The sequence below is a fragment of the Arvicola amphibius genome, chromosome 6, assembly GCF_903992535.2.
Source record: "Arvicola amphibius chromosome 6, mArvAmp1.2, whole genome shotgun sequence".
NCBI classification, from domain to species: Eukaryota; Metazoa; Chordata; class Mammalia; order Rodentia; family Cricetidae; genus Arvicola; species Arvicola amphibius.
Window position 1 is genome coordinate 39,387,711 of NC_052052.2, and position 15,529 is coordinate 39,403,239.

General features: G+C 37.3%; 1 protein-coding gene across 3 annotated transcripts in view; it reads left to right on the forward strand.

Annotated features, from left to right (window-relative positions):
• Positions 1-15,529, forward strand: part of Zfyve9 (zinc finger FYVE-type containing 9) — a 134,802-nt gene that overhangs the window by 53,498 nt on the left and 65,775 nt on the right. For all 3 annotated transcript variants that reach the window (XM_038332434.1, XM_038332433.1, XM_038332432.1), the window contains one exon: positions 3,564-5,647. In XM_038332434.1, coding sequence (XP_038188362.1) covers positions 3,564-5,647 — 2,084 coding nt within the window. The remainder of the gene's footprint in view (positions 1-3,563; positions 5,648-15,529) is intronic.

Here is a 15,529-nt window from a genome sequence, read left to right on the forward strand (position 1 = left end):
CAGGCCTCATGCATAATAGATACATAAACCTCCCAATCATGCCACACCCCTATTTGTAAGTCTGTTTGTGAAGCAATCTGTGGATTTCACTGTCTACCTTGTGTTGCTTCTTTTCACGGTTTCCTAGGCTGCTTATCTTCTTGGCCCAACTGATTTAGTTGTTGTTCTCTTAAATCTTACATTTGGCATTGTGCTTTTCTTGTTTTCTCTTCTTATGAACCCTTACTTTTGATAAACGCTTGAGACCTAGTCCAGTTCCTCCATTTAGTGAATTCAGGGTCATCTACCTCATTCTAACATTTATTTATTTATTTATTTTGTTTGTTTGTTTGTTTGTTTGTTTTTTTGTTTCAAGACAGGGTTTCTCTGTAGCTTTAGAGCCTGTCCTGGAACTAGCTCTTAAGACCAGGCTGGCCTCGAACTCATAGAGTTCTGCCTGCCTCTGCCTCCCGAGTGCTGGGATTAAAGGTGTGCACCACCACCACCTGGTTGAATTTATTTTATATTCCCACATAACAATTTTTAATACATATACTAATTAGTTGTTCATGTATATTGTATCTATGTCTTATTTTCCCAACTAGAATATGTGCTTTGTAGAGACATAAGATATTAATCTTAATGCTATATAAACCAAATGTTTTTATTCTTTATTTATTACTTTTGTGTAATTTTATTACATACTACCACTTGATACTGTGCAAAGTAGGCCTTGCACTGATGGAATGAAATGGTTCTGCCTTCAGAAATGATTCAGTAGGTGAAAGAGAAGGTAAGCTATTGCATTGCAGTATAGTAAAGACTTTAATAAGGCCTATGGTGCATGGTGTTACAATTATAGCTGAATAATTTCAACACCATGGTTATCATTTACTGAAGACAAAAAGAAGAAAAGGCACTAAGTGCATTCATTTTTATTTCTTTAACTCATTACAGATACAAAAATAGCACTATAATCTGAGAGAATAACTGTTATGGTCTGTTACAAAGGAAACAAATGTTAGATGAAATTATGTTTTTTGATATACTAGAAATTGATATAATAGTTAAATACCATTTTTCCAAATCTTATAAATATAAATTTAATTCGTAACATTATTACAAGCAGAATCTCACATGTTGTAGCAAACTTTTAAAAACCTCATGAGAAAATGTAAATATATACAAATTATACTGGGCATGGTGGCTCACGCCTTTAATCCCAGCACTTGGGAGGCAGAGGCAGATGAATCTTTGTGAGTTTGAGGCCAGCCTGATCTATAGAGAGTTCTAGGACTGTGTCTCAAAAGGACAATTAAAGAGAATAGTCTAATAAACTTAAGTGCATTGTAACCCATGGACAGCAGTGATTAGTACCCTGCCATTTTTGTTTAGTTTATACTTTTTTCTGTATCTCTATTTTATTTTTTAATATTCTTGAAGGTTTTTTGGTGTGCGAATGTGTGTGTATGTGTGTGTGTGTGTGAGAGAGAGAGAGACAGAGACAGACAGAGGGAGAGATGAGAGAGAGAGAGAGAGAGAGAGAGAGAGAGAGAGAGAGCCCTTATATACATAGGTGTTCTTGTCTGTGCGGATGCTGTAGAGGCCAGGAGTCAACATTATATTACTTCCTTGGTGATCTCTAACCTTATTTTTTTAAAAATATTTATTTATTTACTATGTATACAATATTCTGTCTATATGTATGTCTGCAGGCCAGAAGAGGGCACCAGACCTTATTAAAAATGGTTGTGAGCCACCATGTGGTTGCCGGGAATTGAACTCAGGACCTTTGGAAGAACAGGCAATGCTCTTAACCACTGAGCCATCTCTCCAGCCCTCTAACCTTACTTTTTAAAACAGATGTCTCACTATTCCCAGAGTTCTTTCCAACTAGATTGACTTCTCAACAACCCTTTGTGATCTGCTGTCTCTACTCCCCATCGTAGGTTACAGCTGGACAGCACCGTGCCCCAGCTTGTGTCTGTAATCTTTTATGTGACTGCTGGGAATCTAAACTGGGGTCTTAATGCTTGCACAACTACCCTTTACTCACTGAGCTATCTCTCCAGACTTCTTTTTTTAAATAGGGTTTTCTTTATTGCCCAGGTTAGCCTCAAACTCAGGATAGAGCAAAAGATGACCTTGGACTTGTTATCCTCCAGCTTCCTGCTTCCTCCTTCACCTGCCTAGGACTTTAGGTATTCGCCAACATAGTTTAGAGGGCTGGATGTGGACTGAGGCTTAGTAAGCCTGTTAGGCACTCATATCCCAGCTAAATCTCTAGACCCATTTTAAAAAGTTTTTAAAACTTTATAATTAATAAAATGCCTAAATTTTAATTACATGGGGCTACTGGGTTTTGTTTGTTGTTCTTGTATTTTGAGGCAGGGTCTCACTCTGTTTCCCACTTGGTTTGAACTCACTGACTCGGTTGTTATTCTCTCACCCCAGGCTCCCAAGTAGGTAGGACTATAAGGTTGACTGCACAGTTTAGCAAATGGGAACATCCGTCTAACCCACACCCAGTCGCACTGCAGACTAGAAGAGAGCTTTCGACTCCACAGAAACATCTTCACTCAGTTTTCAGTCCTCACTACTGTTCCATTATCTGTGCCTTGTCTTGTACAAAGCTAGTACAGAGGTGCTTCCCCACTCCTGGGTCTGCAGATCAGTTTAATTGCATTATTGTTTATCAATCTAATAACAAAATTAAATGTTGTAAGCCACATGTTGGGGTGACATTTGTCATAGTCCAGTCATGATGAGTTAATATGTTTTAGGGTAGGGACATGTGGATTAGAAATGTTAGGAAGAATAGAAAGTGATACAAAAGAAATACGGAGATATATAGGACAGTACAGGGAGAGCAATTCACTGAATACTGAATCCTGAGTCTGCCCACGTTTTTCTTACGCTTATATACCCAGGACAAAAGTGGGGGAAAGAAGGCAAAGGACTGCTTTAACACGGCACAAAGGACAGTCAGAACAATTACTTGCTTCAGTACTTGAGACATCAAGCTATTAACTCCTGAGCAAAACATTTTGATGTTTTGGGCAGGATATACAGCAAATACACCCTAGACCAAGTATCCTGTAGGCAGCCAATTCCTATATCAAACTTCCTGTTTAAAAATGAAGGAACAGGAATAGGCTTCAATTCTCTGACCTTTGGTCAGGATGGAGCAGATCCATCCCTGTGGGTCATCTTTATGGCAAAACACCAAGTAACCGTACCCTAGGTCAGTCTGTAGCCACATCTGTTGTTAACAACTTTGAAAGAGTAAAAATAAGATCAACCTCTCTGACCTTTAGTTAAGGTGGAACAGGTTAGCATCTGTGTGCCTCCACAAGTAAATTGACCTAAAATTCTTTTCTTGTTTGAAATGTTACCACTTGTTGATAGACAATTATAGGGCATTGTTTTAAGTGTCTTTTATGTATAGCTAAAGATTAGATTCTGTCATATTCTGAGAACATTTTGTCTTCAAAGTATAGTTAGAAATGTTGGTTAGGTAGTCTTAAGTAGCTTTTTACTGTTACCAGCAAACTTACTGTAATTACCTTTTATATTTTTTTCAGACGAAACAATTTCTCCTACTTTATTGGATGCAAAGTGGAATAAGATTCTAGATCCCTCTTCTTGCCCACTGTCCTTTAACCCTGCGTTGACCAGTGTGAACCAACCTGTAGTTTCTAATGAGGCAGGACCACAGCTGAAAGTCTTCTCTCTGGCTGGCTCAGCTCTCCTTACGAGGAAGGAAGAAGATCCCTGTGCTAACGAACAGGACTGCAGTCTAAATCCAGAGATCGACACGATGTGGATTGGTGAGAATGCTGTGGCAGAAGACCCGCTGAGTAAGAGAAACTGTGATGGCGATGACCAGTTTAGCACTGTGGAAGTGGGAGAGGAGAACCGTGGAAGCCTCACTTGTCTGCCAGACGAAAAGAATGTTCTTGTTGTGGCTGTCATGCATAACTGTGATAAGAGGACATTGCAGAGTGATCTGCAGGGTTGTAACAATTATAGTAGTCAACCCCTTATGGATTCTTTTAGCTGTTCACTGGATAATGAAAATAGACAAACTGAACAATTTAGTTTTAGTATGAATGGGTCCACTGAAAAAGTTATAAACTCAGAGAAACAAATGGATGTTTTGAATAAACCAAAACCAGAGGGGGATTCTGTTAATCATCTCTGTGCTGCTTCATCCAACAGTGCAACCAGTATCTCTTCATCTTCACAATTAAAGGCTGATGAAAATGTAGGCGGAGACCCTTCCAAATGTGCAGTTACAAGCTTAGTAATTAATTCATCCCAGGGAGTGAATGGAGGGTCTGCCATTAATAAACAAGAGAATTATATGCCAGAAGAAGACCTTGCTGGCAAAAACAGCCCTTCTAGGACAGAGCTACGGAGCCCAAACTCCTTTTCCCACGAAAGCGAGGAGATCATGATAAAACAAGAGGCAACAGAGGAGAGGACAGTTGGAGTCTCTCTCCCCTCTGGTTTATCTTTGTGTCTCAAGCCAGAGACATCTGCAGTGTCTGGAAGGGACAGTTGTGAACAGTCTTCAGATTGCCTTGTGTCCAGTGAAGCTAGAACTGATGAAGATGAAGGTATTAAGCATGAAAAAAAAATTGGCACTACGGAACTTTTTAATGAGACAGAACATTTCTCTGATTCTCAGATGACTAATTGGAAATTAACAAAGTTAAATGAGAAGAATGATAGTCAAGTAAATGAAGAAAATCAAATGGTTTCACAAATTAGCCAGCCTGAGGACAGTAATAGTGGAGGAGAGTGTATTGGGATGGCAGATTCAGATCTAGATTTCAAAGGAACATGCGTGAATGAAAGTGAAGGATGTGATTTCTCCACTGTTAATGAGGCACCAGCAGCAAATTCTCTATCTAATGGTTGTGATTCCTATGGAATGCAGAGCCCAATTGTTTCTTTTGTTCCAAAGACTTTACCCTCCAAAGAAGATTCAGTAACAGAAGAAAAAGAAATAGAGGAGAGCAAATCAGAATGCTACTCCAATATTTATGAACAAAGAGGAAATGAGAATGCAGAAGGGAGTGGACTGCTTTTAAATAGCACTGGAAATATAATGAAGAAAAATTATTTACATAATTTCTGTAGTCAAATACCATCAGTACTCGGGCAGTCTTCCCCAAAGATAGCAAACCTGCAGTCTATTAGTGTTCCTTTTGGTGGTGCAAGACCCAAGCAACCTTCTAATCTTAAACTTCAGATTCCAAAGCCATTATCAGACCACTTACAAAATGACCTTCCTGCAAATAATGGAAATAATAGTAAAAATAAAAATGATATTCTTGGAAAAGCAAAACTTGGGGAAAATTCAGCAGTCAATGCATGCAGTGCATCTTTGGGAAGCATCTCTGTGACTGATACAAATGGGGAACATTTAGAAAATTATGAGGCTGAGATCTCCAGTAGGCCATGCCTTGCAGTAGCTCCAGATAGTCCAGATAATGACCTCAGAGCTGGTCAACTGGGAATTTCTGCAAGGAAGCCATTCACCACCCTGGGTGAGGTTGCACCAGTATGGGTACCAGATTCCCAGGCTCCAAACTGCATGAAATGTGAAGCTCGGTTTACATTCACCAAAAGGAGGCACCATTGCAGAGCCTGTGGGAAGGTAAGCTGCATATGTTATCTCAGGAACTTGGCATGTTGTGTAATGCGGAACCAGAATTAAAGCAGGAGTAAGTAAATTTAATTCTAGTTGAGATGACAATATAAATTGTAGCACGAATAATAAAAACCTAGTAACAGATACTAGGGTTCAGCCTGAAGATCAGAAAAGCAAAGCAGCCAACCATTGGCTCTTACATCTACCTCAGACTGAAAATGGGCGATCCTGCTTCCACAAAGAGCCTGAGACCAGTCTCCTCCTGTTTTATATTCCTCTCTAGTGCTGTGATTAAAGGCATGCACCACCAGCACCTGGCCTCTATGGCTGACTAGTGTGGCTGCTGGGATTAAAGATGTGTGCAACCACTGCCTGGCCTGTATGGCTGACTGGTGTGGCTACTTTGCACTGACTTTCAGGCAAGCCTTATTTATTAAAACACAAATAATATACCACTATATTTCCCCCTTTTTGTCTAAAATAAAAAAGTCTATAACTAATGTAAGAAAAACTATATACAATAAACACAATAACTATATACAATATATATAATAAATACATCAACAATTTTGTACCTAATTTACTTTCTATCATAATTTGCTTTCTGCATCTGATAAACAAGGAAAACTATAATTATCTAATCTTCAGCTCCCTCAAAAACCCAAGAAGGAAATAATATTAACTGAGTAAGCAGGAAGTGTGAACAAACAATTTCCAAAAAATATGAGAAATGACAGAAATAGCTGACTGCCTAGACAGTCACCCAAAGTTTCTCTGCAACATTGGGGTCATCCATCTTTGGCCTACAGGCCTAGCATATCTGACAGACTTTTCTGTGAAGCAGGGTATTCTGAAGGTCTGTCCCTCCTTGTCTTGACAATGTTTGTCAGTCACTCTCTTTTGTGTCCTGCTTGTCCAATTAGGACAGCATAATGTTAGTAGTGGAGGCAAGGGCATTTCTTGCCCAGTGACTGACTTTTGCCACAAAGAAAGTAAGGTCCATATGGAGTTTCTTTGATTCCCATCATCTTCTCTGAAGTAGATTAGTGCTGCCAGGAGGATATATGTCTCATTGTCATTTAAAAAAACAAAACAAACAAACAAAAAACCCTATGTTATTAAAACATCTTAAATGCCATATTCTGTAGATCTCTGAAGTGTTTGAAGATGACCTGTGTATCTAAAAAATATCTTTGTTTAACCTTGAAAACATGCCTAGTGTGACTACAAGGTTGATTATAATAGATGATTAACTACTAACCTGAATTTCCTTATTTTCCTAAACAGTTGTCAATAATAGTTTTCAGGGACTAGAAATTTATATTACATTGTTAAATGAGTTTTATAGGTTCAATACAAGAGTAGAAATGTATGTACAGTATGTTCTTACAAAATTAATCTCAAATTTGTATCAATATACAAAATTTGTATATAATATACAAAAATCCAATCCAATGTAAAACATTTAAAGCTGGTAGTTTTTAAAAAGTAGATTCAATAATCTACCTTTTATCTTATATCTATATCCTCCTTTTTTTCTTTTCAGAGTAGATTCAGTAATCTACCCCTTTATCCTATCATATCTATATCCCCTTTTTCTTTTCAAAGCAAGAACCTTGAATCTAATCTCCTTTGTTCGATTTTCCTCCTGACTACAAAATAACATCTTATAACCAACCCCTTGAACAATGACAAATATCCATAACCCATTGAACGACCCAAAACTACCCACCCACTTCTTGGGAATATGAAATCATATTCTTAAATTTACTTTCTGCTATCTTGGGGAGATGACATCTTTAGGGGGATCCTGAAAAGAAAAAAAAAATGGGCTAATTGTCAAGTTCTGGGAGAGGCAGCTGTATTGTTTGTTGTCCAGTCTCTGTGTAATGGGAAAGTGCAGGGCTTGTCTTAGTTTTTGCCTAGAGTAGACTGTTAGGCTGAATCACCTCAGCTAGCCACCTCGAAATTTTCTGAGCAGTTTGTAGTCCAAAGCCAATCTTTAGGTGGTGTTTTTCAGCTTAGTGTGTTATCATGGTCCTGAAGGAATCGTCATTGTGTGACCCCATCTCCTTTTTGAGAATTCAAAGATCACTGTTAGGCGTGGTCAGAAAACTGATAGAGATTCAAACCCAAAATCATGTACAGGAAGGTAGATGAAACCTTTTTCTAGAATTAGTTAGTCCTTTATAGGACCATTAATAATCATGGCAAAAAGTTTAATATATATATATATATATATATATATATATATATATATATATTATTAATCTTATAAATTGTATACCTTAAAAACTGTTAAAGAGTCAATATAAAACCAAGGATTATGAGATTAGTGGCAATAAAATAGTCCTTAAATATTTTTTTCTTCTATCCCATATCAGGTGGCTCTTCTGACATGAGACAGAGATTTTGAATTTTACTTTAATAAGCTTACTTGGGTTTAGAAAAGGAGAGAGCCACACTCCAACTCCAAAGCCAGCTTTGGTTTTTAATTAGACTGGGACTACAAAAAGACTATTTGTGTTATATGTCTGTGGAGAACAGTACAAACAAGCATTTGGGGAGATTTATGAAATTTTATCCTGTTGGAAATGTGATATACATATAGGCCAATTTACTCCTTTTCCTGAGACATTTTTTTTCTGGATGATTTGTCCTTTCTCTTTAGATGTCTCATTTGTCCAGTAGTCTTCAGATTCCTTAGCTGGATACTTGTATTCTCCTAAAAAGACAGAAATAAAACCCTTCTCCAACCCTAATTTTTGGGAGATTCTTTTTTGACAAGTTATATCTGATCAAATGAAAAGCTTTTGTTCATTTTATAGGTTAGTTTAGATTAAACTGCCATATTGTTTCATGAACTATCATCTCTTCTAATTAAGAGGTGTCACTTGTTCAAATCTATTTTTATCAATTTTGATGGTATCCATAGCTTTTCTTCTCCCTTGGAAAACAAAAGCAAAACCCCTTCCTCATCATAACACATGTCCTGGTTTCCATTTTGAGGTCAGTACATCTTTAAAGTATATTGACTGATTTAATTTCATAGTTTTTTCTACTATCCTACATCTCTCCACAGCTGTTGTTCCTTTCTCATCAGCATTTAGAAAATTCAAAGTTAATAAAGCATTATGCAGTCTATTTCGGGGGTATTTATCCTTCTCTCCTGTTTATTTAACATATCCTATAGAGTTCATTTTGATCTTTCTATAACTGCCTGCACTGTAGGATTGTGTGGTATACCTGTAATATGCTTTATATTATAATAAGCAAGAAAACTGTTTCATTTTCTTGGAGCATTGTCTGTTTTTATTAGTACAGATATCCCCATGATGGCCATAACTTCTAGAAAATGTATAATTACCAAATAAGCCTTTTAAAAACTCAAAGCAGTTTCCCATTGAAAACCTGAATAGGTACCAATGATGTAGTGTATATATTTTAGTTTTCCAAATTCTACAAGATGGAACACATCCATCTATCAGATTTCATTCCTTTGAGTACCCTTTGGGTTATTTCCTGCAGGTAGTAGTGTTTGGTTGTATAAAGAATAGGTAGGACATTTTTTAAACATTTCCTTGACTTTTTGCCACATGATGTAAAAGTCTTTTTTTTAAACCTTTGCTATTGACATGTTTTTATGAAATTCTGAGGCCTTCAACACATTTCCAATCAATAATTGATTAATTTCTGTATTACCTTGTGCTAGAGGACCTGGCAAACCTGTATGGGACCAGATATGTGATATATATATATATATATATATATATATATATATATATATATATATATATATATATATGGGATGATTGCTATTCATGCTTGTGTCTTATAACTGAATAAGTAACAAAGCAATTTTGTATCATCTGGTATAAATTCAGTGGTTTCAATATGTAAAACAACTCTTTATGCATATTGTGAATTGGTAACTATGTTGAGGTTCTTTAAAGTTCCTTGGTACCATGAGGATAGCATATAATTCTGACTTTTGGACAGAATCATAAGAGCTTTGATCCATTTTGCTTAAATTTTTTGATTTATAACCTGCCTTTCCTGATTTATTTTCATCAGTATAGAATATAGTGTAGGGACTCTACTTATTGGTATGTCCTGTACAGTGTAAGGAAAGATCCATTTAGTTCTCTTTATAAGTTGAATTCTTAGCTTTTGAGATAGTTGTTGTTAATCTCTCCCAAAAAATTACTACAAACTCTTTGCCAGGGTTCGTGTTCTTCTCATAATTTGTCAATTTTATCATTATTAAAATGTACTATAATTTCTGCTGGGTCTATTCTTGCAAATTGATAGTCTTAATTTTCCTCCTAAAATTAACTCAGAGACCTTTTCCACATAAATTTTTAATTTCTTACTCAGTTTATGTTGTAAAAAGATCCATTCTAAGATAATAGCTTTTCTCGGCCTTAAAATTCTCATAGGGGACTGTTTAGAGGGTAATATGACCAGAATGCTGTTAAGGTTTGGGGGATCTACATGATCCACATGTGCCTTCTGTAATTTCTCATCAATCAAAGTCAGTTCTCTTCAGCTTCAGCTGGTAATTCTCTATGACTGTTTAATTCCTTATCACCATCTGAGGTTTTATTTAAATTAATCCGGTCATCAGGACCTATTCTAGTAGTGGGCCATAGGTTGGAAATGTCTCCTAGCAGTCTTTGGAAGTCATTAAGAGTCTGCAATTGTTCTCTCCTAATTTGCACCTTTTCTGGTTTAACTATTTTATAACCTAAATAATAGAATCTCTTCTTTGTATTTTTTTCAGGAGCAATTTATAATCTCCAACAAGGCAAAATTTTCTTTCCTTCTTCAAACATTTTCTTCTAAATTATCTACATGTGAATCAGATAGCAAAATGTCATCCATGTAATGATAAACTATAGATTCAGGAAATTGTGTACATATCATTTCCAATAGCTGACTTACAAAATATTGGCCCAAGCCGGGCGGTGGTGGCGCACGCCTTTAATCCCAGCACTCGGGAGGCAGAGGCAGGCGGATCTCTGTGAGTTCGAGGCCAGCCTGGTCTACAAGAGCTAGTTCCAGGACAGGCTCTAAAAAAGCTGCAGAGAAACCCTGTCTCGAAAAACCAAAAAAAAAAAAAGAAAAGAAAAAAATATTGGCCCAGGGTGGGGCTATTTAACATTCCCTGTGGGAGAATCTTCCATTGATACCTCTTAACAGGCTAAGAATTATTGTAAGTAGGCACTGTGAAGGCAAATTTTTCTCTGTCCTTTTCTTGTAAAGATATGGTGAAGAAACAGTCTTTTAAATCAATAAATACAAGAGACCATCCTTTAGGAAATAGGGAAGGCAAACGAATTCCAGACTGTAGAGATCCCATCGGCTGAATCATCTTATTAACAGCTATTAGATCTGTTACTATTCTCCATTTTTCAGATTTCTTTAACCCTGTCTCGAAAAAAAAAAAAAAGTACAGGAGAATTCCAAGGTTTCTCTGTGTAACAGTCCTGACTATTCTGGATCTTGTTTTGTAGATCAGACTGGCCTCGAACTCACAGAGGTCCACATTCCCCTGCCTCCCTGAAGGTGCGTGGTTGATCAGCAGTTATGATTCACCAGACTAGCTTTAATATATATAATTCAGTTTTAATAAAGGAAAGAAAAGGGAACTTACAAATCCAAGGTTCCAGCGAGGAGCGCAGGAAAACAAAGAGCAGGCGGGCCTGCAAGATTTTATAAGTCAATATTAGCCTAAGGGGGACACGCCTTTAGCCGAAGGGGGACACGCCTTACAAAACAAGGTTTTTGGCTAGGCTTCCCCTTCACCTCCCGAATGCTTGGATTAAAGGCGTGCACCAGCACTGCCCGGCAGATATGGTTACTTTTAATGAATGTATTGCTTTCATATATGTGCACCTTGTTGTGTCTGGTGCCCACAAAAGTCAAAAAAGGCATTAGATTCCCTGGAACTGGAGTTGTGGATGGTTGTAAGCCACCATGGGGGTGCTGGGAATTGAACGCATGTCCTCTGCAAGATCAGTGATTGCTCTTAACTGCTGAGCCATTTTTCAAGCCCGATCTTATGCTTGTAGAGTTTTTTATTGTACCAAATGTTCTGCAGGTTTATATAAATACCTACATATATTTTCTTTCATATGACTTTAATGCAAAGATTTGAAGACTATATATAACCTAATTTTTTTCAAGGATGGATATATTTCTTAGCTCTCTCCAAATTCTGTTAATAACACAGTTTGGGTTTTTATGTATTTATTTTTATTTCTGTGTCTGCATGTTTGTATATCATGTGTGTGCTGTTACATATGGCCCGTGGAGGCTAGAAGAGGATAGTGGATTCCCTGGAACTAGAGTTACAAGTGTTTGTAAGCTGCCTGCTGTGGGTGCTGGGAACTGAACTTGGGTCCTCTGGAAGAGCAGCCAGCACTCTTAACTAGTATTCCCCTGGCAAAACCATTCTACTCGAGCTAGGAATAGGAGGCAGGTTTAGCTAACAAATAGAATATAAAATATTTAAGCACTAAACACATTATTTTCTTTAAACTTTAAGAGAACAAAAGCTCAGTCTCAACTTTAACTTCTCTCTGCTCCCATCACTGCTTTAATTACCTTCTAGTAATCCTTCCTTTTGTGTCCACTCACCTGTACATGCGGGTGCGGGGAATATGTGTACATGTGTGTAGAGAGGCAAGGGGTGATGTCTCCACCCAGTAAAGTAAGAGTAAATAAATGTCTAAATGAAAAAGGAAAGGGAACAAAGGTTTGTGCTAGACTCAGGTAGCTGAGGTCACTCTGTGGGAAGAATGGCCACTGAATGGTTTGAGTGTATTTTCTGGAAGTCATCCAGCTAACAGAAATGCTATTTTTCAAGGTATCAGTTAAGAAAGCTACACTTTAGGTTTTATTTTGCAATAAGTTTCCATTTCTGATTAATTTGTCATATTAGCTTCTTGACCAGGGTTCATTTAAGGCATTCATAATCCCATCACTTATATTAAAAAACAGCTTGGTGACACATATAATATCAAAGTGGCATATTGAAACATGATCTGGATTAATTTTTAATATGATTCTAAATGGGTTTCCTTCTCAGACATTTGAATTTATAAGTATTGAAAGATTGAGCATTTGTAAATATAGCTATAAACTGTCATATCTTCTGCATATTATAAAATGGAAAACAGCCAGTTTTTTATTTTATGCACTTATTGTTCCTAAGATTTGTTTATGAATTCATACAAAATACTTTACATCAATCTGAAGGATTTTTGTTTGTTTTGGTTTTTCGAGTCAAGGTTTCTCTGTGTAACAACCTCTGCCTCCTGAGTGCTAAGATTAAAGGCATGCACCAGCACCGCCCAGCCATTAATGTCTTTAACCTTCCTTCCTCCTTTTATCCTGGTAAATCTTAAAGTCAGGCAATTTGTAAATCTCTTTGCTGCTAACAACTGCAAGTAATCAATCACATAAATTATTCATTATCACCAAAATATTTTTATCTATCTAATTTCTGTTATTGTTTTGAGAGAGAATCTCAGTATGTAGCCCTGACTGTCCTGGAACTCACTGCCTCTGCCTCCCAAGTACTGGGATTAAAGATGCATATCACTACCACCTTGCCTGCCACAAGCTTTTTCACAATTGCCATAGCATGATCAGAGGCAGAAAGACGGATTATATGTATTTAATTTGAATTAATATTTTATAATAAAGTATATTGAAGGGCAGGCGAGATACCTCACTGGGTAGGAGCACTTGCCCTGCAAACCTAGTAACCCAAATTCAATCTCTAGAATCCATGATGAAAAGAGAAAACAGACCCACCCTAAAAGTTGTCCTCTGCCTCCACATGCATGCCTACATTCACATATACACGGTGCACACAGACAATAATAATAATAATAAATTTAAATTGTAAACTATAGTAAAGAATAAAATGTTTACATGATTTTGTGAAAATTTTTACTGAGTATTTTGTGAAAAAGTGTTTCAAAGATGTTAAATATTTGTCTCTAGATGTAGATCGTTTGGTGATGTCTGCTAACATGTAGAGCCCTGCCTTTGATGTCTAGCACTGCATAAACAAGACAAGGTGCTGTGCCCCTGTAATCTCATCACTAAGAGAAGTGAAGGCAGAGAGGCAGGAAAATTAGAAGTTCAAGATTATCTTTTTCTATATCATGAATTCTGGACCATCCTGAGTTATACAAGACCACTCACAAAGCCAAAAAAAAAAAATAATAATCATTATCACAAATACTTGTCTAAATTAAAAATTGAAAATAAACTGTTTCGGAATAAAATGAAGAACATTTGTATATGTACATTGTATATGTGTGTGTCTATACATATCAGGGAGTCAGGCACATGCATATGGAGGGCAGAGGTCCACACTGAGTGTCCTTTCCAGTTGCTTCCCACATTATATTTTGAGATGCTGTCTCTCACTAACCCCAGAGATTACCAGTTTGTTAAGACTAGCTAGCCAGAAGCCCCAGGGATCCTCCTAGCACTGGGATTACAGCTATGTCTCACCATGCCTGCTCACCTTCCCTTCCCTTTTGAATACACAGTCTCACTATGTAGCCGTGGCTGGCCTTGAATTTAGAGATGATGTGCCTGCCTCAGCCTCCTGAGTACTGGGACTACTTGCTAATGCATTTTTTTCTCTTAATGTGAATACTGAGGATCTGAATCAGGTTCTCATGGTTATGTTGAAAGCATTTACTTTGCTATCTTCTGAGCCCATCTGATCTGTGTGTATGTGTATGTGTGTGTTGTGTGTATGTTCATATATGTAGGTGTGTGTGTGTGTGTGTGCAGTCACACGTACACGTGTGCACGTTCATATGGAGGCAAGAGGTCAATGTCAAGTGTCTTCTTCATTCACTTGTCCACCTTAGTTTTTGAGATAAGGTATCTGAACCTGAAACTCATCAATTTAGTTCAACTGCCAGGGCACCAGCCCTGCCTCTGCTTCCCCGGTACTGGGAGTACAAAGTATGCTACTGTACCTGGTCTTTTATATGGGCACTGGGGCTTGGAACTCAGGTCCTCGTATTTGTGTGGAATGCATTTTACACACGCACACAAGATGTTTTTAAAAAGGAAAAACAAGAGGAGCGTGGTGGTGCACACCTGTAATCCCAGTGCTTGGGAGGCAGAGGCAGGAGGATCTGTGAGTTTGAGTCTAGCCTGGTCTACAGAGTGAGTTCCAGAACAACCAGGACTACAAAGAGAAACCATCTGGGAAAAAGTAAATAAAATAAACAAAGATAAGTATATCTTGCCTACCTCTACATATCCCCAAGCCATCTTAATAGACACGACCACTTTAAAAACGTTAATAGGTTTATTTTCAGAACAGAAAAACTGAGCACAAGCTACATTTCACAAATGTCTCCTCTCCGTTGTTTAACCCATTATTAACAACTTCCACTAATGGAGGACATTTCAATATTGAGACATTATTTTTTGCTGAAATTTTATGAAAGAAATATGTAGGGCTACAGTTTACATTACTGTTTACTTTGTAGCAGGTTTTAATAAATGTGCATTATGTATTCTACCACAGTATCCTCTAGCACAGCTATGTTCTGAAAATACTCTGTACCCCACCTGTTTAATCATCTGCCTGAGCTCCTTGTTCCCACCACTGGTCTTATTATTGCTTCATAAGTTAGTTTACTTATTGCAGAGTATCTTGTCATTGAAATTGCACAGTATGCTGTAGTTCAAACTTGCTTCTTTCATTCAGAAACATGCATTAGCAGACTGGGTATAGTTCTGCAGTATAGCTTTTGCCTCACTCTTGCAAGACCCTAGTTCAAATGTATCCAGGCTTTCTCATGTCTTTTCATGTCTTAATAACATTTTTTTATTGCTGAA